This window comes from Nicotiana tabacum, chromosome 13 (assembly GCF_000715075.1).
Source record: "Nicotiana tabacum cultivar K326 chromosome 13, ASM71507v2, whole genome shotgun sequence".
NCBI lineage: Eukaryota > Viridiplantae > Streptophyta > Magnoliopsida > Solanales > Solanaceae > Nicotiana > Nicotiana tabacum.
Window position 1 is genome coordinate 35,993,624 of NC_134092.1, and position 21,691 is coordinate 36,015,314.

General features: G+C 36.7%; 1 protein-coding gene across 1 annotated transcript; it reads left to right on the plus strand.

Annotated features, from left to right (window-relative positions):
* Positions 1 to 239: 239 nt before the first annotated feature.
* On the plus strand, positions 240 to 4,009 carry LOC142168066 (uncharacterized). The gene is made up of 3 exons (XM_075228726.1): positions 240 to 403; positions 3,008 to 3,401; positions 3,764 to 4,009. The coding sequence occupies exons 1-3, from the start codon at positions 240 to 242 to the stop codon at positions 4,007 to 4,009; spliced, it is 804 nt and encodes a 267-aa protein (XP_075084827.1).
* Positions 4,010 to 21,691: the final 17,682 nt, after the last annotated feature.

The window sequence follows — 21,691 nt, forward strand, 5'->3', positions numbered from 1 at the left end:
TACGGAATAAAAATCATAGAACTAGCCATTACTGCAATCGTCGTCCTCGTTATCGGACCACCTCGACCTCGTCGACGACCCACCTTCTTCTCGTGACGTCGATCTCTCGATATGCTATAATGCCAATGCATAGTTGCCTTCGAAGGCCTTTACGTCGTTAACCAAGTTAAATATGTGATGTGAAGCTTTTCGCCCATACAATTCTCAGAGGGAAAACCCTCGGCGGAAGAACAAGCACAATGTCTGTTAGTGGCGGCAGTGGCAAAGAGGAAGAGAAGAAGCCTAACCTTCACGCCCTTTATATCACTCCGAAGGTTAAGTGTCGGGATGGAAATGGAGTGTTTTTCTGGGTCAAGCGTAGTGCACCATTGCGCATACTCATCACTGCTTACTGTGACCATTAGTCAGTTGAGGTGAACTCAGTTGCGTTCTTATTTGATGGGAAGAGCAAACTCCTGATGAAATTGATGCAATGCTACATCCTCACGCTGATCTAGAATTTTTAGTACATGGGTGCACTATTAGAAAAAAAGAGGAAAAAAAATATTAAGTGGGAATTGATTCCTATTTCTTTTGGTAATTAACACAACATTCAACCAAGTGCACCGTTCAAACTTCTTGGAACATGAGTGGCAACAGTTAATATTATATCAATTTTAGAAAATATATACATAAAATATCTAATTTTATAAAGAGATTATTGGTTCACGTGCTCCATATTTTTGCCTATAAATCTGCCCCCGCCAACATCAAACTGGAGCCAGCGATGCTGCTGCTTCTGCTTTTGTATCTAATTGTTAACTTGGTTATATGATTGTAGATTGGATTCTTGGTTGAAAGCTTTGGAGTCCATCTGCTTAGATGCGGAAGTGTGTGAATGTTAGTATTACTTTTCACTATTAGACGATGGCTTCGAAATGGTTTTCACTTCCCATTAGCAATTAAAAAAAATGTTAAAACTGTAAAAAAATCTGCACTAATTTAAGATAAACGAAAAGTAATGTTAATTGTGTGTATAATATTAAATAAGGTAGCTACTATGTAAAAATCCCTTGCAAGGCAATGCTTGTTTTAAGCTAAACAAGAATCACTTGGCATGGCTTTCAAGATGGATTTTTTTGGTTATGACTAGCTTTAGGGTGCAAGTTTTACGCGTGCATCAGATATTAAGAAGTTTAGAACTTTAAAAAAATTATATCAATATGATTAAACTTTGTATACCTAACGTGCAATTGTTGAACGTCATTTAGAAAGTATTTTTAGATTTGATGTTGATTAAAGAATATAATAATTGTAAATATTAAAATAATTTATATCTAATTATAGTATTTATTATAATATTTTATATTTTGGTACATAAATTTTATTGTACGAATCTTTGATTAAAGATTAATGGCATACTATTTTATATCCGGACAATTAAACATAAATTTTCACCAAAACAATTCTCTATTTTTATTTTTACTAAGATAATTAAATTATATAAAATTAATTCATTTTAATTTTATGACTGACTATACATTTGTAATTAAGAATTAAAAAATTGAAGGAGTGCCGATTGACACAATCTAATTTTGTTTTAGCTTCCTACTTAGTCTTTTCCGCTTTTATTTTTATTTCTACAAAGATAATTAAATTATATAAAATTAATTGATTATAAATTTGACCAAATAATAATTCAAACCTACAGCAAGTAATATTTACGTTTTTATTTATTGTCTGTGAATTTCTTTATTTGTGGTATTACTTTCTTTTATAAAATATTATATTTTAAAATAAGGAAATGATCTAATGCACAAGATTTAATTGAAATATTAAATAAATTTCCTTGAAAGATGTATGCTTGCATTAGTTTTTTTATTTCTTAAATTAAACTAGTTTGAGATCGGTATCCGTAACTTTTAAAGTATTGCGATTCAAAAATATTTTGAGACTAAATCCAATACTATATAATTTTTGTGGTGTTTTATTTTAAATCCAACTTAATCATGCTTTTGTTTGGTTTTATAATTATATAAATATGATTTTTTCCTTTTTTGTTTTATCTAGTTTCAATTTGTAAAAGAAATATTATATGAATGAATAGACTCATCAGAAAGTTCAATATATTCTAGTTTGGACCAAAGTGCTCGTATTTTACCTATGAATCAATCATTTAAATACTCAACCAAATAAAAAATCAATCATACATATTATCTAATTGAATGTAACATAAACTTGAATTTTTAAATATAGCTCATAAAAGATGTTCTAATACTACCACCATATTTCCACGTAAACTTTACATTTTTGTATCGCCATGTTATACGGTTCGTGTTTGGAAAAGATTTGTATTGGTTATAATTTTAATTGCTTTAAAACTCCTAAATATATGGGCTTCTTATATAGTAGTATTTTAAATAAGGAGGGATCAATATGCAAAATTTTAGATGATTATAAGATCCTAAATACATTAGGTAAATAATCAAATAATTATTTTACCCAATGTAAATTATATTTTAAAAGGGTAAAAAAGTCGAACGACATTTCGCGTTAAAAGCTTTGGAGTGTTGGTTATTACTATTCCATCTGCTTAGATGCCGAAGTGTGTGAATGTTAGTATTACTTTTTACTATTAGACGATGGCTTCGAAATGGTTTTCACTTTCCATTAGCAATTAAAAAAAAATGTTAAAACTGTAAAAAAAAAAAAAATACATTAATTTTAAAATAAACGAAAAGTAATGTTAATTGTGTGTATAATATTAAATAAGGTAGCTACTATGTAAAAATCCCTTGCAAGGAAAAATATGCTTGTTTTAAGCTTAAACAAGAATCACTTGGCATGGCATTCAAGATGGAATTTTTTGGTCATGATAAGTGACTAGTCATAACTAAAAGCTCAAATATGAAACTTTCATGATAACGAGCCGGACTTTATTTTAAAACTAATGGAAGTTTGTTTTATAATAAAAAATACTTACTCACTCTTGGTATTTCTATTAAATTAAGCAATTTAACCTTTTAAGTCTCAAATTAAATGGAGAATGCATATGCTCCTCAAGTAGGTTGGGCGAGGAGGTCAAGAGGCAATTCTGGGAGGACTTGGACGAGGTGGTGCGTAGTATTCCGTGCGCCGAGAAGATTTTCTTTGGAAGGGATTTCAATGGCCATATCGGGGCTAATGCTGGGGGTTATGACGATGTGCATGGAGGGTTCAGATTTGGAGATAGGAACGAAGAAGGTACTTCGATGTTGGATTTCGCTAGAGCTTTTGATTTGGTGGTAGCTAACTCATATTTCCCAAAGAGGAAGGAGCACCTGGTCACTTTTCGGAGTACGGTGGCCAGGACTCAGATAGACTATATCTTCTCTGCAAGAAATGTGATAGAGGTCGTTGCATGGATTGCAAGGTCATCCCGAGTGAGTGTCTCACGACCCAACATAGGCTCCTGGTAATGGATCTAGGGATCAAGAGGAATAAAAAGATGAGAGCAGTGTGCAGTCAACCTAGAGTGAAGTGGGAAAACTTGACTAAGGAAAAGGCCTAGGAGTTGGGGGAGAGGTTGCTGGCGATGGAGGCCTGGAAGAATAATGGGGACGCGACTGCGATTTGGGCCATGGCAACAAACTATATTAGGGAAGCTGCGAGAGAGGTTTTAGGGGTTACAAAGGGATAACCTTGGAGACGTATAGGGGACTGGTGGTGGAATGCGGAGGTTCAAGGTAAAGTTGAAGTCAAGAAAGCAACTTATTTGAAACTAGTGGAGAGCACATATGAGTAGGAAAAGAGGATGAATTGGGAATATTATAAGAATGCAAAGAAAAAGGTGAAGTTAGCGGTTACGGCGGCTAAGACTACTGCCTTTGGACGCATGTATGCGGAACTTGAGAGCAAAGACGGGGACAAGAAGTTGTACAGGTTAGCCAAAGTGAGGGAGAGGAAGGCTCGTGACTTGGACCAAGTAAAGTACATCAAAGACGAGGACGGCATAGTATTGATGGAAGACGCTCATATTAGACAAAGATGACAGATATACTTTCATAGACTGTTGAACGAGGAGGGGGACAAAAGCATTGTGCTGGGTGAGTTGGCGCACTCCGAGAGTCTACGTGATTTTGGTTATTGTAGGCGTATTAAGGTCGAAAAGGTTATGGGAGCAATGCGTAAGATGAGCAGGGGAAGAGCGACTGGGCCAAACAAGATCCCGGTAGAATTTTGGAAGAGTGATGGCTGTGTAGGCGTGGAATAGCTTACTAGGCTATTTAATATTATCTTTAAAACGAAGAAAATGCCTAAAGAATGGAGGTGGAGTATGATGATTCCCTTGTACAAGAACAAGGGTGATATCCAAAACTGCAATAACTATAGGGGTATCAAGCTGCTGAGTCATACTATAAAAATTTGGGAGAGGGTAGTGGAAGTTAGGGTGAGAAAGAGTGTGTCTATTTTCGAGAATTAGTTTGGATTCATGTTGGAACGATCGACTACGGAAGCCATTCTGGTGAGGAGATTGGTAGAGCAGTATATGGAGAGAAAGAAGGACCTACACATGGTGTTTATAAACCTAGAAAAAGGCGTACGATAAAGTCCCGAAGGAGGTTATGTGGAGATGTTTGGAGGTTAGCGGCGTTCCGGTAGCATACACTAGGGTAATCAAGGACATGTATGATGGTTCTAAGACTCGGGTGAGGACAATGAGAGGTGACTCGGATCACTTCCCAGTAGTTATAGGGTTGCACCAAGGATCAACTCTTAGCCCATTCTTATTTTCACTGGCGATGGATGTGCTGACGCGGCACAATCAAGGGGATGTGCCGTGGTGTATGTTATTTGCCGATAACATAGTGCTGATTGATGAGACGAGAAACCGAGTTAACGTGAGGCTAGATTTTTGGAGACAGACCCTACAGTCTAAAGGTTTCAAGTTGAACAGGACCAAAACAGAATACTTGGAGTGTAAGTTCAGTAACGAGACTTATGAAGTAGGCATGGATGTGAATCTTGATACCTAAATCATCCCGAGGAGGGGTAGTTTTAAGTATCTCGGGTCTATAATCCAAGGTAACGGGGAGATTGATGATGAGGTTTCCCATTGTATCGGTGCGGGGTGGATGAAATGGAGGCTCGCATCCAGTGTTTTGTGTGATAAGAAGGTGCCACCAAGACTTAATAGTAAGTTTTAAAGAGTGGTGGTTAGACCTACTATATTGTATGGGGCTGAGTGTTAGCCAATCAAGAACTCCCATGTTCAGACGATGAAAGTAGCAGAAATGAGGATGCTGAGATGGATGTATGGGCATACCAGGAGAGATAAGATTAGGAACGAAGTTATTCGGGACAAAGCGGGAGTGGCTCCCATGGAGGACAAGATGCAGGAGTTGAGGTTGATATAGTTCGGGCATGTGCAGAGGAGGAGTACGGATGCTCCTGTTAGGAGGTGTGAGAGGCTGGCGTGGCGGGGCTGAGAAGGGGTAAAGGTAGGCCGAAAAAGTATTGGAGTGAGGTGATTAGGTAGGACATGGCACTACTTTAGCTCACTGAGGACATGACCCAGGATAAAAGGGTGTGGAGGTCGAAGATTAGGGTAGTAGGCTAGTAGGTAGTCGAGAGTTCCTCGTTCTTTTTAGTAGTATTAGTAGCTTTCTTGTTTTTCGTATTCTTTGACCTCTAGTATTTGCTTATTGTTTCGTCCGCTCCGTGTATCGTATTTTTCAGTTTGTTACTATTTGATGCTACTTTTTCTTTTACTTGTTGTTGCTGTTATTGTTGTTGTTATTGTTGTTACTGTAGTTATCTTTTTCCCCTTTTCCTTATCGTCCTTTGTCCCCCTATTCTTTCTTTTTTTCTTCCTCTTTCTTCTTCTTCATCTTCTTCCTTTCTCTCGCTTTTCACCTTTTCTTGAGCCGGGGGTCTATCAGAAACAACCTCTCTGCCTCGCCAGGTAGGGGTAAGGTGTGCGTACACACTACCCTCCCTAGAACCCACTTGTGGAATTATACTGGGTATGTTGTTGTTGTTGTTCTTGTTGTTGTTATTTTTTAGATTCAAGACTAGATAACATAACATAAAAGGAAGATAACCTTCACAATGTATAAGTTAACCTGAATCCAAAATAAAACATCCTACGGAAACCTAAATAGTTATCTCGAAAAGCTCATCCTAGCAAAATCTATTTCACTACTAAGGAAATTATCTAATCAAAAAGGAGACTTCCATATTACTTGGACAAAGCAGAATCACTCAAGACACAAGGTTGTCATTGAGGGAAAGAGAGGTTAGTTGGTCTGCATGCTATTAGCCTGCTGAACATTCTTCAAAACTTCCATAGCCTCATTAACTTTGGCCTTCAATGCCTCTGGTGATTCAGGCAGATGCACAACCTCAGTTTGATCCATCTCAAGAAGCATGCTTTTCTCTCTTTGCTGTTAAGCAAATATTTTCTTTGGAGTGTGAGACCTGCTTAGATACTAACTTAAAGTACAAGGGGGAGGGGTTGAATTGTAAAATTCTTCTAGTCGACTAAGTTTGTCTCGTGATTGAATATTGTGATTCTGTAGACAGTAGTTAGTACATCAAGGGCAAGTAATAAAAATGAACATGAGAGAAAGAGATTTTTATACAGGTTCGTGTACCGGTGTGATACTTACATCCAGTTTCCTTGGATCACAAAGGGTTCTCTTTGATCTTCAATCGAACAATTACAATATGAGAGTGGTTTTCTTACGTTTACCACAAACGAGTTACAACTGATTTGTTGACACAATCTTTCAATTGCTTTCTTTTTCTCTCTATCTTTTAATACACTAGTAAGCTTAGAAAATTCAGTGTTTTATAAGAAGTAGAAAGACTGAAAACTTATATGAAAGCTGCGTGCTTTTCCTCGTCCTTCCTTATCTTGTTTAATAATGCTTGAAAGTCGTTGATTCCTTTCTCTGAGATTTTAAAAAATCATTGATGGTGTGATTTTTCTTTTGAGGCAGTGTTTTCTAAGAGTATGACCAAAGGGTAGCCTCTTGAATCCATCATGTAAAGTAGAGCCAGATTCATCCTTGATATGCTGGGTCTGTTTTGATCTTCCCAATTATTTAGCTTGAGTCTTCCGCTAATTTTGCGCATTTGATTGATTCCCTTTCCCTCCTTACTTTCTTGAGAATCTTCCATCCATTTGACTGATTCCCTTTCCTTTCTTGTTGCAATGATATATGCCTTTGATAAACAGATTTGAGTGAGATAGCCGTTGGACCTTCAATTATTTCTTCAGCCTCTTGTGCACTTTTCTTCCATAGCTTTAGTTGACTTGCACACATGGTAGATACATTAGTAGAGTGTTTTTGTTTTTAGTCATCATTAAAATTCGAAACTTAACAATCTCCCTATTTTTTATGATGACAATAAACAAAAAGAGTTTGAAGGATTTAGGGACACTTCTCTTTCAATGTTTATTCCTGCTCCCCTTGTCTTTGTACTCTTTCATGCTCCCCCTGTCTTTGTACTCTTTCTCTGTCTTTGTACTCTTTTTCTTCTCTCCCCTTGACATCAATTAAAAAGAGCAAGAAGATATATACAAGCATTGACAGATAATAATAAAACAAGCGTGCAATACATATTTATATACAACTAAGCAGTCATAGTTAAGAAAAAGTGGGCATAGTTGATCATATGCCCGATCAAGCACAACCAAAAAAATGTTTTAACAGACAAAAAAAGGTAATTGTTTAGACATCCTAGACAATTAATTCCTTCCAAGGAAATACTTCAGAGTGTTGATCACTTTGGTACAGAAGCTGTCATAAGAGGCATCAATCTTCTTGGTGGCTTTGTTTAATCGTTCAGTGACATCCTGCATAGCCCTGATTCCTTGCCTCTTTCTGGTCTGAAGATTGATTCTTAGTTTGGCCACGTCTGCTCTATTTTTCTTTGTCACATCCCTGATTTTGTTCACCTGTTCTTGTATAGCAGTTAGCAATTCCTTGATACCTACAAGTTTTTGATGCATTGGCAACAACTGATCTGAGGAAGAGGACTTGTTGGCTTCAAACATAATTCCTCCAGTACCCTATTGAGTTGGGGTTGTAGATTCTGAGGATTTATCTTTCTTGATCCAAGTCCCTTCAACTAGAGAGTACCCCATTATTGCAAATGCAGTTTTGTCATAGGTGCTAGATATGATCTTAGGGGCAAAGGGAGATAAGTCCACTTTCATAACTTACAAAATACGAGAGATTAGTAGACCATATAGCAAACTGTTAGCAGAAGAAGATACATCCCTAATACTTTCAAGCATATATTGATATATTCATACAAACCAATCAATAGTTTTTTCATTCACAAGGCAGTACATAACAAACACATATCTGATAGATAAGGTGCTAAGAGAGCCAGTGCGGGGTAATAGGGTAGTATTACAATAATATGGGCTAGCACACGATGCTCAAATCTTAGATTTTTAGGACCTATATCATGGGGTTTTCAGAGAGAACATTTTTTGCTTCCTCAAAAGACACTTCAAAATTATCAGGCGACGAATGTTGTGCAAAGAAACTGTACCTAAGAAACATAGTTGTAAAAATATTTTCAAACTGATAAGAGTCACGAATGATACGAGTTTCTAAACCCATGGATTCCAAATTATCTTTGTCATTCACAAATAGGTTGGCATAAAACATACGCACATGCTCTTCATAAACGGTATCACCAACAGTAGCAAATAGAGAGAGAGAGAGAGAGAGGTTTTTGATTTTCAAACACAAAGATAATGTCACCGTGTGAATTCTTCATAGATTTTAAACTTACAATGCGTCCATAAGCAATATACTTCCCTTTCTAGGCAATAAATTTGAATTTCTCCTCGGGACCGTAGAAGTTCATTTTGTCCTTGGGGCCAAATTCTACACTGTCAATTTTTCCCTTCTTCTGTGACGAATGTTTATGGTTCGACTATATTGAACGTTTTCCGCCCCTCTTTTGAGTAATGAAGATTTTCTCCGGTGAGTCACTGGACTCGTCTTCGAATAGATGATGGTCGGAGCCTTCCGACGACTCAACGTCTACGGGTTTATCAATTTGTGGTATTTTTTTTGAACCGATGAATTCTTCGAGGCACAGAGGAAGACGGAGACGGTTTGGTTTTTTCCATGAGAGGATAAAAGGTTCTTAGTGTAAGTGGGTGATATGAACAATAAAAGGGAGGTCTAATAAGGAGATGAAAAGGTGATGAAGGGTTGTCTCGATTCCGAAAAGACGAGTGAAAGGCAACTGAAAAGTTACCTTCTGAAGACGCGCCGTCAATCACAATTAATGCATGCACATAGTAATTATATCAATTAAAGATTTGTTTGGCGGAAATTTCAAAATATTGTAGAACAATCTTTTGAAATAAATATGGAACCAAAGAAAATTATACGGATTTTGAAAAAATGCCTATTTTATCACGAAGGAAACAAAATCTTTCTTCAAGCAAAGGTTTTATATAAATATCGGCAAACTTATTTTCAGTGTTAACAAATTCTAATACAATATCACCTTTTTCAATATGATCTCGAATAAAATGATGCTTGATTTCAATGTGTTTATCTCTAGAATGATGCCCAGAATTTTTAGACAGACAAATAGCACTAGTGCTATCACACAATTGGAACACATTTGAGATGCAAGTCATAATCTAAAAGTTAATGCATAATCCATAAAACTTGTGTGCAGCAATTGCCTACACCTATATATTATGCTTCAGTAGAAGACAAGGCATCACAATTTTATTTCTTGTTGTGACAGGAAATAAGGAATTTTCCAACCAATTGACACGTTCTACTTGTGCTTTTTTTTTTGTCGATTTTATATCCTGCAAAATCTGTATCTGAGAAACCCTTGAGATCAAAGACATCTAAGTTTTTATACCATAATCCATAGTCGACTGTTCCTACTAGTTATCTAATAATTTATTTAACAATAATTAAATGAGACTCTTTGGGAGCTGACTGATACCTTGCACACTTGCAAACACTAAATATGATATCAAGTCGACTTGCAGTAAGATAAAGTATAGATCCAATCATACCTCGATACATTATTTCATCAAAACTCTTACCGTTCCTGTCTTCATCAAGGATGGTTGATGGACTCTTGGGAGTCCCTATGGCTTCCACATTGGACATACCAAATTTCTTTATGAGCTCTTTTGTGTACTTAGTTTGGCTAACAAAGATCCCTTTCTGGAATTGCTTGATTTATAGCTTACGGAAGAATGTTAATTCTCCCAGCATGCTCATCTCAAATTCCCCTTTCATGATGGTTGAAAATTCCTTGCATAGTTCCGAGTTAGTACTTCCAAAGATAATATCATCAATGTAAATTTGTAAAATTAAATTACCTTTGTCTGAACGCTTAATGAAGAGAGTAGTGTCAATATTACTTTGATCAAAATTGTGGTTGACTAGGAACAAACTCAGCATTTCATACCATGCTCTAGGAGCTTGTTTAAGCCCATATAGAGCTTTAACAACTTGTAGACATGGTTTGGAAGAGACTCATTCACAAAGCCTGGAGGTTGCTTGATATATACTTTCTCAGATATAAATCCATTTAAGAATGCATTTTTTACATCCATCTGAAATAATTTAAAATACTTGTGAGTATCATAAGCTAATAGGATATAAATTGATTCTAACCTGGCAAAAAGAGCAAAAGTTTCTTCATAATCAATTTTCTCTTATTGAGAGTATCCTTGAGCAACCATGCTAGCTTTATTTCTTACCACTTGGCCAGACTCATTTAGCCTGTTCCTGTAGACCCACTTTGTTCCAATAATAGATGCATTGCGGGGTTTAGGAATGAGCTTACATACCTTATTCTTCTCGAATTAATCAAGTTCCTCTTGCATTGCACCCATACAACTATCATCTCCAAGAACCTCATATGCCTTTTTTGGTTCCAATTATGAGATGAGAGCAATATTTGAAGTTTGCTTTTGTAATCTTCTAGTTTTTATGCCTTCTTGAGGATCACCAATGATGAATTTACGAGGATATCCAGGTTCATTTTCCCACTCATTTGGGACAATTGTAGCTAATTCTGTTTCAACAAGATTCGGTTGTTCAAATGTGGGTGATTCTTGATTTTTCATGTGACTGTCAGTCGACTGATGTTGATAATAAGTGACTTCTTCATGAATGTCTTCAACTGCTTGAACATATTTTGGAACTATGGCAATTTTCTCGTCATCGGGAAGTTTCTCATTCCTCAAACGAAGGTTTGTATCAATAAATACAATAAGAATAGATTCGTCAATAGATAATGTTTGTTTATTAAAACCTCTAGATGCTCAACTTGAAGGAGAGTATCCAAGAAAAATACCTTCGTTGCCTTTTGGATCAAACTTACCAAGGTTGTCTTTTTTTATTGTTGTGGATAAAACATTTGCAACCAAATGGGTGAAAATAGCTGATATTGGGTCTTTTACTTTCCATAGCTCATATGGAGTCTTTTTGAGGATAGGTCTTATTAGACATCTATTGATAATGTGACGTGCAGTGCTTACTGCTTCTGCCTAGAAGTGGTGTGAAAGTGATATTTCTGCAATCACGGTTCTTACTATATCTTGCAAAGTTCTATTTTTTCGTTCCACTACTCCATTTTATTGTGGTGATCTAGGAGATGAGAAGCTGTGAGAGATTCCCTGGTCATTGTAGAAGTTTTCAAATGCTCTACTTTTAAATTCTGCTCCATGATCACTTCTTATGGAAGAAATGCAGTATCCTTTTTCCCGTTGTACCTTTTTGCAGAAGACTTCAAAATTCTTTAATGCTTCATCTTTATGGCTCAAGAAAATAACCTAGGTAAATCAAAAAAATTCATCTACTATAACAAAAATATTTTTTCTACCACCAATGCTAGCAGTCCTGGTTGGGCCAAAAAGGTCTATGTGCAAAAGTTGAAGAGGTTTTTTAGAAGAAACTATAGTTTTGATTTTGAAAGAGGACCTGGTTTGTTTACCTAATTGACATGCATCACAAATTTGATGTTTTGAAAAATTCAGTTTTGGAAGACCAATGACAAGATCTTGCTTAGAAAGTTTTTGAATAGTATGCATGCTAGCATGACCAAGCTTTCTATGCCACACCCAAGGATCATCAATTATGGAGGCCAGGCATAGCTGATTTCCCAATATATCAATATTACTAAGAGTGTAAACATTCCTATCTCTACTTCCGGATAGAATAGTTTTACCTGATTCGTCTTCAATAATCCACCTATATTTTTTAAAACGAACCTCATAGTCATTATCGCATAGTTAACTAATGTTGAGCAAGTTGTATCCAATTTCATCCACCAGGTAGACTTCCTCCACATCATATGATGAGCTGAGGGAGACTTTTCCAACACCAATTAAATTTCCTTTTCATTTGTCTCCAAAGATGACTGATCCACCATCAAGTTTGGTGACTGTTTTGAAATGTTGTTTGTCACCAGTCATGTGTCTGAAACACGCGCTATCAAGATACCATTTTCCTCTTTAATTTTTCTTATTGTGTTCCTGTAATAACAAATCACTTATTTTTAGGTACCCAAGCCTGCATGGGTCCTGATTGATTAGTTTTCTGACTGTTAGCCAGATTTGATGCCTTGAGTCACCAAACCCACCTTCTACTTTTCTTAAACATGTAGTGGTTAGATATATGACCAGGCTTTCCATAGTAAAAATAAGACGGGTCATTAAAATTCACAGAGGGTTTTTCTCTTTCATTTCTGAACCTTCGGTGGTTAGAATTGTACCACTTTTACCACAATGAATGCATGAAGAATGATTTCTTATCCTTAATGATTTTTTATGAAAAGTTGACTGGTATGATTTGATGGAACTATGACTGGTGGATTTTTGCAATCCACTCAGTTATAATTGAAGTTCATGAACTTCTTCTTGAAGCATGTCTCTTTCAATTTCACATACTTCTAGTTTCAGTACCTAGTCTTTTCTTCTCGTTGAATCTTTCGAAGTTCATGTAGAACTTTCTCAATGTCTGCAAGAGAAATATCAATAAATTCTTGATGTTCATTGCATTTAGGACACACATGTGAACGTACCTCACTTGTTCCTTCATCTGCCATTAGACCAAACTCGTTTGCTTCCTCGTGATCAGATCCTTTATCATTATTTTCTTTTATTTCCATAAAAAATAAGTTGGCTATCTCCTCATGATCAGATCCTTCTTTATCGCTCCATGCTCCAAATGACTTCTTCTTTTGATAATTTCTGTTGAGTTTCTTCTTCAGTTCAGGGCATTCCGCTCGAATGTGATCAAGGTTTCCACACTCATAGAATGTCATTTTCATTTCCTATTTTTTCTTTTCTGAAGTTTGATTTGCCTCTTTTGCTATTTCGGTTTCTTCTCATCATGCTTGATACAAATTTGGAGAGCATAGCTATGTTCTCTTCTTCTTCTTCTTCTTCTTCTTCTTCTTCTTTTTCCTCTTCTCCTCCTCCTCTTCTTCTGCTTCTTCTTCTTCTTCTTCTTCTTCTTCTTCTTCTTCTTCTTCTTCTTCTTCTTCTTCTTCTTCTTCTTCTTCTTCTTCTTCTTCTTCTTCTTCTTCTTCTTCTTCTTCTTCTTCTTCTTCTTCTTCTTCTTCTTCTTCTTCTTCCGACTCAACCATTGTTGTTTTAAATGCAACGGTTTTATTTTTTTTTTGTTGCACCTGCCTGTCAAAATGGGTCTTCTCAAAGGCAAACAGATCACCTCTGAGTTCATCATATGACATCTTATCAAGGTTTTGTCATTCCAATGCAATGACTTTGGATTTCCAAGCATAAGGTAGACTCCTTAGTATTTTCCTGACATTTTCTCCGCTTTTGATTGATCTTCCAAAGGATGTCAGGTCTCCAATAATTTTGCTGAATCTAGAGAATATTTCTTCCACTGATTCTCCATCCTTCATATGGAATAATTCATAATCACGAATCAGTAGATGTATTCTCATTTCTTTGACTTTGTTTGTTCCTTCATAAGTAACTTCTAGGTTGTCCTACATTTCCTTCGTAGTCTCACAACTTGAGGTCTTTTCATATTCTTCGCCACTTATTGCATTATGAAGGAGGTTCTTGGCTTTAGCATTTATCTGTACCACAACAAATTGTTCATCAGTATAATTATCTAGGTCTAATTGTTCAAAAGATACATGGCCTTCAGTAGCTTTGTCCTTCTTTAATTGTGGCATGTGAAGATCTCCCTTTTTTATTACACGCCAGACTTTGATGTCATATGATTTACATATATTTCCATGCGCACTTTCAAATGTGAAAAATATTATCCACTGAAATAAAGTGATGACTTGTGAAGTTCCCTCTTGAAATAGTGCTCCAACCTCAGTTTATCATTTTGCCTTACAAAATTCTTAATTTTTTCTGCAAAATCTCTCCACCCCACATTCTTTCTTATCTCAGGGATAATGATAGTAGTTTTGCTATTGCCTTTCACTGCTTCAACTCATACGAACTGATGGTAGGCTATAATCTCGTATGTTAGTCGCTTATTACACTCTAATTCACTGTACTTTACTTGTTTTGAGCTTTAATTGATAGTGTTTTGCATTTATTGTGTGTTTTATGCCTTGTATGAGTGATTCCGAGCTATATAGATGTTATGGAATGAATTTGAGTGATTTGGAGCTTTGAACTCTGAGTAAAAGGCCAAGGGATTAAGCTGAGATCGTGTTCTGGGGTCGAGGACCAAGTTTGGACGTCAAAACACAAGAAAAATTCATACTCTGAGAAAATCGCATTGCCGCGGCGCACCTGTGCAAATTCCTGCTGCCTGTCAGAACCAACTCTTTGGATTTTCCCACTAATGCCCCGCATGGCGCGTCGCCCCATGCTGCGCGCCTGTGTAATATTTACGGAGTAAATTTTTTATTTCGGCTAGAAGAAGGTGATTTCGTCTGGGCTCGACCCTACTTGGTATAAATACATGGAAAAATATTATTTCCTGGACTTTTGACACATATTCGACCTAAGGAGGCCAAGGAGGGGTTGGAGGAGAAAAAGCACAAGGATATCATCATTCCTTCCTCACTCAAGACCCGAGTTTGGATCGAAATTATATTTTCCTATCTGTTAATTATATTTGTGATGGATTGCTCCATATCTGTGAGTTAATATCTTAGTAATCTAAATAGGCTAATTGAATCATTGATTAAACCTAGTTAGAAGAATAATCGAGAGAGGTTCTCCTAAAGACCAATCCACTATGCATTCATGCATATCTTCACGTGCTTAAATTAGTTAATCTCGTGAGGTTGAGACTTAATCGAGAGAGGAGTTTCTACTAAATGATTGAAATAATAATTGAGTGAATTAGAGAGACTCACTTAAATATTAGAAGTGAATTATCTAGAGTTAGATCCCAAACAATTATCTTGCACCTATCTTATCAACCCTTATTTTCTCCCACTGATAACCTCATTGCTTACCTTTGTTGCGATAGTCATTAGTCAATAGCTTTAGATTCTTAGTTAATTTTAGTATTAATCATATAAATCTTAATTGTTGATTCTCCTGGATAGCAATAAAGTTAGAAACTAAGAAAATACTATTTAACTCCAATCCATAAGGATACAATATTATACTATACTATCTTTGACTAGCGAGCATAATTTAAGTGTGTGTTTCGAACTTGTCAATTTTTCGCGCATTTGCCGGGGAATTGGCAATCAATAATGTTTGAAATAGTTTGTATTGTTAATTCATGAATATTCTTTTTATTTTATTTTATTTTTTCCCTTTTTATGGTTGGTGTTCTTTGACTGTGCGCAGGTTACAGGTTTAGAGTGATGCATGACTAGAACTTCTGCGAAGGAAGTGCTACCATACGAGCCAGAAATTGAAAAACAACTGCGACAGCTGAGGAAGGAAAGAAATCTCACCGAGACGTTATCCTCAACCAAAGAACTTATGGCTTGAAACGATAAAGATAATGTAGATTTGGCTGCGAGAGAAGCAGCCCAACGAAGAGAACAAGCTGCACGGGATGTTGAGGAAGCAACTATTAGAGATGCGCGGAACATCTATGAAGAAGAGAGGGGTCTCAGACTTAATCATACGAGCCAGAAATTGAAAAACAGCTACGAGAGCTGAGGAAGGAAAGAAATCTCACCGAGATGTTAGAAAAGGTTGGGCAATCCTCAACCAAAGAACTTATGGCTTGAAACGATAAAGATAATGTAGATTTGGCTGCGAGAGAAGCAGCCCAACGAAGAGAACAAGCTGCACGGGATGTTGAGGAAGCAACTATTAGAGATGCGAGGAACATCTATGAAGAAGAGAGGGGTCTCAGACTTAATCAACATCAACCCTTGCCTGGGAGACCACTTGGCGATTATGCTAGACCGGTCTACAATCAAGGTTTATCAAGTGTTAGACGACCTCCAATTGCAGCAAACAATTTCGAGTTAAAGCAAGGGTTGCTTCAAACCCTTCAGAATTGCTGTGTCTTCAGAGGGAAACCAAACGAAGATCCAAACACAAATCTAATGGACTTCGAGGAGATTATGAACACCTTTCAATACAATGGTGTGTCATAAGATATAGTGTGTCGAAGGGCATTCCCCCTTTCTCTTAAAGATGATGCAAAGCCGTGGCTTCAAAACTTACCCATGGGATCAATTAGAACATGGGAGGAGATAACAAGAAAATTCCTTGATAAATATTTCTTCTCAGCTAAGACGGGCAAGTTTAGCAGAGAAATCCATAACTTCTGCTAGAAAGAGAATGAAATTGCTTTTGAAGCATGGGAGAGGTTTAAGGAGATTGTTAGAAAGTGTCAATATAGCAGAATTGAACTCTGGATGCAACTCTAGAACTTTTGGGATGGATTGACACCGGCCTCATGTAGAATATTGACAATGCAACTGGAGGTTCATTGGTGAAGAAGACTCCAGAGGAGATAGTGACGATTCTTGATGAGTTATCTGAAGATGCTAATCAGTGGCCCTCTGACAGTGTTGAAAGAAGAAGATCAACTGGTGATCACCAGGTTGATGCTAATATATCTGTGCAGGTACAACTTGATGCTATAGCCAAAGAGATAAGGAAGCTGACCTTAGCATCAATACAAAGTGAGCCTCACGCAGCTTGTGATATATGTGGAAGAGGACACCCTACTCATGAGTGTCATGCCTTAACTAAGGAAGTGAATGCTATGGGAAACTACAATTTTAATGCAATGGGTCAGAGGTACCCCGATTTTTCATGGAGTTCACCTCGGGGTACCGTGAATGTATGGCAATAAAATAACTCTAGACCCCAGGGACAAGAGCTCCAGCATTCCAAAATCAACAGAGGCAACAATTTCAGCCTCAACAGTCTATTCAGTCTGGCATTAAAGATATCATGAAGGCCTTTATTCTGAAAACTGATGAGAGGCTTGAAACTCATAGCGCAACTATCCAGGAACATGGATCAGCTATCAAAGAAATAGGTACTAGTTTTCAAAACATGGAAAGACAGGTTGGGCAGCTAGCCACTCTATTATCTGAGAGGATTCTAGGAATGCTCCCCGCTGATACTAAGAGAAATCCCAAAGAAACAGTGAATGCCGTGACTTTGAGAAGAGGGCAAGTGTTGAAATATCCCACCCCGATCCAAAAGGAGGTGATACTTGAAAACGAAAGTGGGAAGCAGCTAAAAAGTGATGATAACAAGAAGAAGAAGGGCCTGATAAAAATTGAGAAGAATAAGGAAGAAAAATCGAGAAGCAGTTTGGGAGATTTTTGGATGTACTAAAACAAGTCCATGTAAACTTACCATTTATAGAAGTGCTCTCACAAATGCCTGCTTATGCAAAATTTATGAAAGAGATCATGACAAAGAAGAGGAAAATAGATGAGACCTCAGTAGTCAAGCTTACAGAGCATTACAGTGCTATATTGCAAAATAAACTCCCACAAAAGTGTGGAGATCCAGGGACTTTTACTATACCTTGCTCATTAGGGACTATAAATTTTGATAAGTCTTTATGTGAGTCTGGTGCATCGATTAACTTAATGCCTCTATCTATTTACAGGAAATTAGAGAAGGAGATTGGAAAGATAAGATCGATGCCAATATCTTTGCAGCTGGCAGACCAAACGACTTTAATACCCGAGGAGATAGTGGAAGATATGTTAGTTCGGGTGGATAAGTTTGTATTTCCTGTGGATTTTATAGTGGTGAATATGGAGGAAAATAAGGAGGTCCCCCTCATCCTAGAAAGACCATTCTTAGCGATGGGTAGAGCTATACTAGATATACACGAGAGAAAACTCATGCTTAGAGTGGGTGAGGAGACAGTGACTTTTAATATGAATGTAGAAAATGATGCACAAAAGGAAAAACCAGCTGCAAGTGTTGAATGGAAAGTGAAGGGCTCAAAAGAGAAGGCTGTATTGAGTGAGAAAGATAAGTGTGGGGTGTACCCCAAGAAGTCTAAGAAGAAGTTATCTACCTGGATGTGCACATTAGTCCAAAGGCGAGGAATGGAGCCCGACTTCGACTCAGACCCCGACTAGATGTTCAGGGAAGCTTCCTTTACCTTATGATTTTTAATTGTGTTACATGGGGATGTGCCACAACTTAAAGTGTGGGTAGGGAATGATTGTATGTTGTATGTATATGTGTTAGTTTGGTTAGTTGTAGTAGTTGGAAAATTAGAAAAAAACCATAAAAATTGATTTTTTTTTTATTTTTCACGATGATGGATATCATTCGACAGGTTTCTTGAGGGATTAAAGTCGAAAGAAAAAGACAAAAAGATTTTCTTTTGTTAGATAGTGTATTAATTCTCCCTTGATTTTTCTTTGTGTCGCGGTTCTTTTTCAAAGGTTTTGTTTGAACCGGGTATAGTTAGTTTTTATTTTTGTTAGGAGTAGGAAACCTTGTGCTATGATTTGAATTGAAGGCAATATTTCTTAACTTTATTATACCTTGAGAATAGTGAGTGCTTTAGTTGTGACGCTTAGGCTCAGTTTTTGACTATTGTATAAGTACTTTAAACTGTATGATCTTAACTTTGCTTAACTGCTTTGACTAGAGTGTCTTGATAATCCAATCTTGAGTGAGTTATGTGCTATGTGTGTGTGAGGTTTTATGTTAATCGGTGTATTGCATTTGATGCCTAGAACTTGCCCCGTGTGTTTACAAAGTGAAATAGTAGTTGTATTCAGTCTTGGAAGTGATATAGGCATTTCTTTGTTGAGCCGGTTATATGCTTTTACCCACCTAATTGTTATGTATCTTAGTTAACCCCTTTGAGCCTATAATCCCGTTTCCTTGGCAACCACACTACAAGCCTTACCCATTTATTTGAATTGATCATCTATTTGAACCTTTTAACTCTCGTGAGCACTTGAATTTGTTATGAACTTTGTAAAAGTTGAAGTGTGGGGGTGGTTGGTTTGTCTTTTGAGTGAAATTATTGAAATAAGGAGAAAGGTGCATTGTTTTGAAGAAGTAATAGCCATTTGAATTGAGAAAAATAAAAAATAAGTTTATGATTGTGAAAAGTGTTCTTTGATAGTGGTAACTTGATGTAATTGTGCTTAAAGAAGTAGGGAGTTAATGTATATTGATGTGAAAGTAGAGTTTTGGTTTGACATATGTATGGGGTTTTGAATTATTAATTGTATGTATTAAAAGTGCTTAGGGAGGTGTAGTCACTCTTATATCTAAATGTATCCTACCCATCCCGCAGCCTACATTAGAACCAATTAAAGTCCTACTTGATCCTTGACTGAATGAGCTCAATTAGTAGAGTAGTATACTACGGGCAAGCCTATGGTACGTCTTTTGTGGTATATGAATGTTGTTTCTAAGAGTGAGCGAATTCTTTCTATCTTGAGTTCCTAATTGTTCTTAATGTATATTGTGTGTGGAACTACTCTCTATTGATGTGTGAGGGCACTTGATTCACAAAGGAAAGGTAATGTCGTTGACCTCTATGTTAGAGTAAGTGAGCGGGTTGTGAAAATTGTGTGGTGCTTTTGAGTCAAATCTTGAGGGGAGGATGTTACGGTATTGTACTTAATCTGTTTTAAATATTTTTGGTATAATGAGTTAAGAGAGTTGTTGAAAAAAGGTCGTATCTATATAAAGTGTAATTGGATTGCTCGAGGAAGAGCAATGGTTTAAGTGTGGGGTGTTGATTGTAGGCTATTATCTCATATATTAGTCGCTTATTGCACTCTAATTCACTGCACTTTACTTGTTGTGAGCTTTAATTGATAGTATTTTGCACTTATTGTGTGTTTTATGCCTTGTATGAGTGATTTCGAGCTATGTAGATGTTATGGAATGAATTTTAGTGATTTGTAGCTTTGAAGTCTAACTAAAAGCCCAAGGGATTAAGTCGGGATCGTGTTCAAGGGTCGAAGACCAAGTGTGGATGTCAAAACGCAAGAAAAATCCGTACTCTGAGAAAACCTCGCTGCCGCGGCACCCACCGCGGAGCATGTAGTGCCACGGATGTGCAAATTCCTACTGCCTGTCAGAACCAACTCTCTGGATTTTCCCACTAATTCCCTGCATGGCGCGTCGCCCCATGCGGCGCGCCTGTGCAATATTTATAGAGTAATTTTTCTAGTTCGGCTAAGAGAAGGTGATATCGTCTGGGCCCGACCTTACTTGGTATAAATACATGGAAAACGTTATTTTCTGGACTTTTGACACATATTAGACCCAAGTAGGTGTGGGAGGAGCAAAAGCACAAGGATTTCATCATTCCTTCCTCACTCAAGACCCGAGTTTGGATCAAATTTATGTTTTTCTATCTTTTAATTATATTTGTGATGAATTTCTCCATATCTGTGGAGTAGTTCTCTTTAGGGTTTGATAGATTGGGTGTATTGATAATTTTTTATGGATTATAACTCTAGTTTTATGTATTGAAGCATTTTTGGATGATTTCATTGTTATATCTATATTCACTTATTCATGTAATCGAGAGAGGCATAACTTGTGATATCTTTGCATTATAGATTTGGGTGAGTTCGTTAATTCTTTTTAGTAATCTAAAGAGGCTAGTTAAATCATTGATTAAACCTAGTTAGGAGAATAATCGAGAGAGGTTCTCCTAAAGACCAATCCACTATGCATTCTTGCATATCTTCACGTGCTTAAATTAGTTCATCTCGTGAGGTTGAGACTTAATAGAGAGAGCAGTTTCTACTAAACGTTTGAACTAATAATTGAGTGAATTCTAGAGACTCACTTAAACATTAGAAGTGAATTATCTAGAGTTAGATCCCAAATAATTATCTTGCACCTATCCTATCAACCCCTATTTTCTCCCACTGATAACTTCCTTGCTTACCTTTGTTGCGATAGTCATTAGTCAATAGCTTTAGATTCTTAGCTAATTTTAGTTATTAGTCATATTAATCTCAATTGTTGATTTTTCTGGATAACAATCAAGCTAGAAACTAAGAAAATATTATTTAACTCTAATCACCGTTGATACAATATTATACTATGCTATCTTTGACTAGCCAGCATAATTTAAGTGTGTGTTTCGAGCTCGTCACGAACATTTCCATCATATTGAAATTCTAGAAAATTCGATAAGAATACAAATGACTCTGATAATCCCACCTTCTGCATATATTACCTTGTTCCCCCGTTGCCAATTCCATGCATTTACACAAGCCCGAAATGCTAAACATGTCAAAAGTAACTATATTCATAAGATTATTC

What these genes read in the sequence shown, in the direction of transcription:
- LOC142168066 (XM_075228726.1), top strand. Translation starts at nt 240, where the DNA reads ATGTCTGTTAGTGGCGGCAGTGGCAAAGAGGAAGAGAAGAAGCCTAAC. An exon ending in ACTGCTTACTGTGACCATTA is followed by an intron (nt 404 to 3,007) that starts GTCAGTTGAGGT and finishes TAACCTTTTAAG; the next exon opens with TCTCAAATTAAATGGAGAAT. An exon ending in GGATTGCAAGGTCATCCCGA is followed by an intron (nt 3,402 to 3,763) that starts GTGAGTGTCTCA and finishes ACATATGAGTAG; the next exon opens with GAAAAGAGGATGAATTGGGA.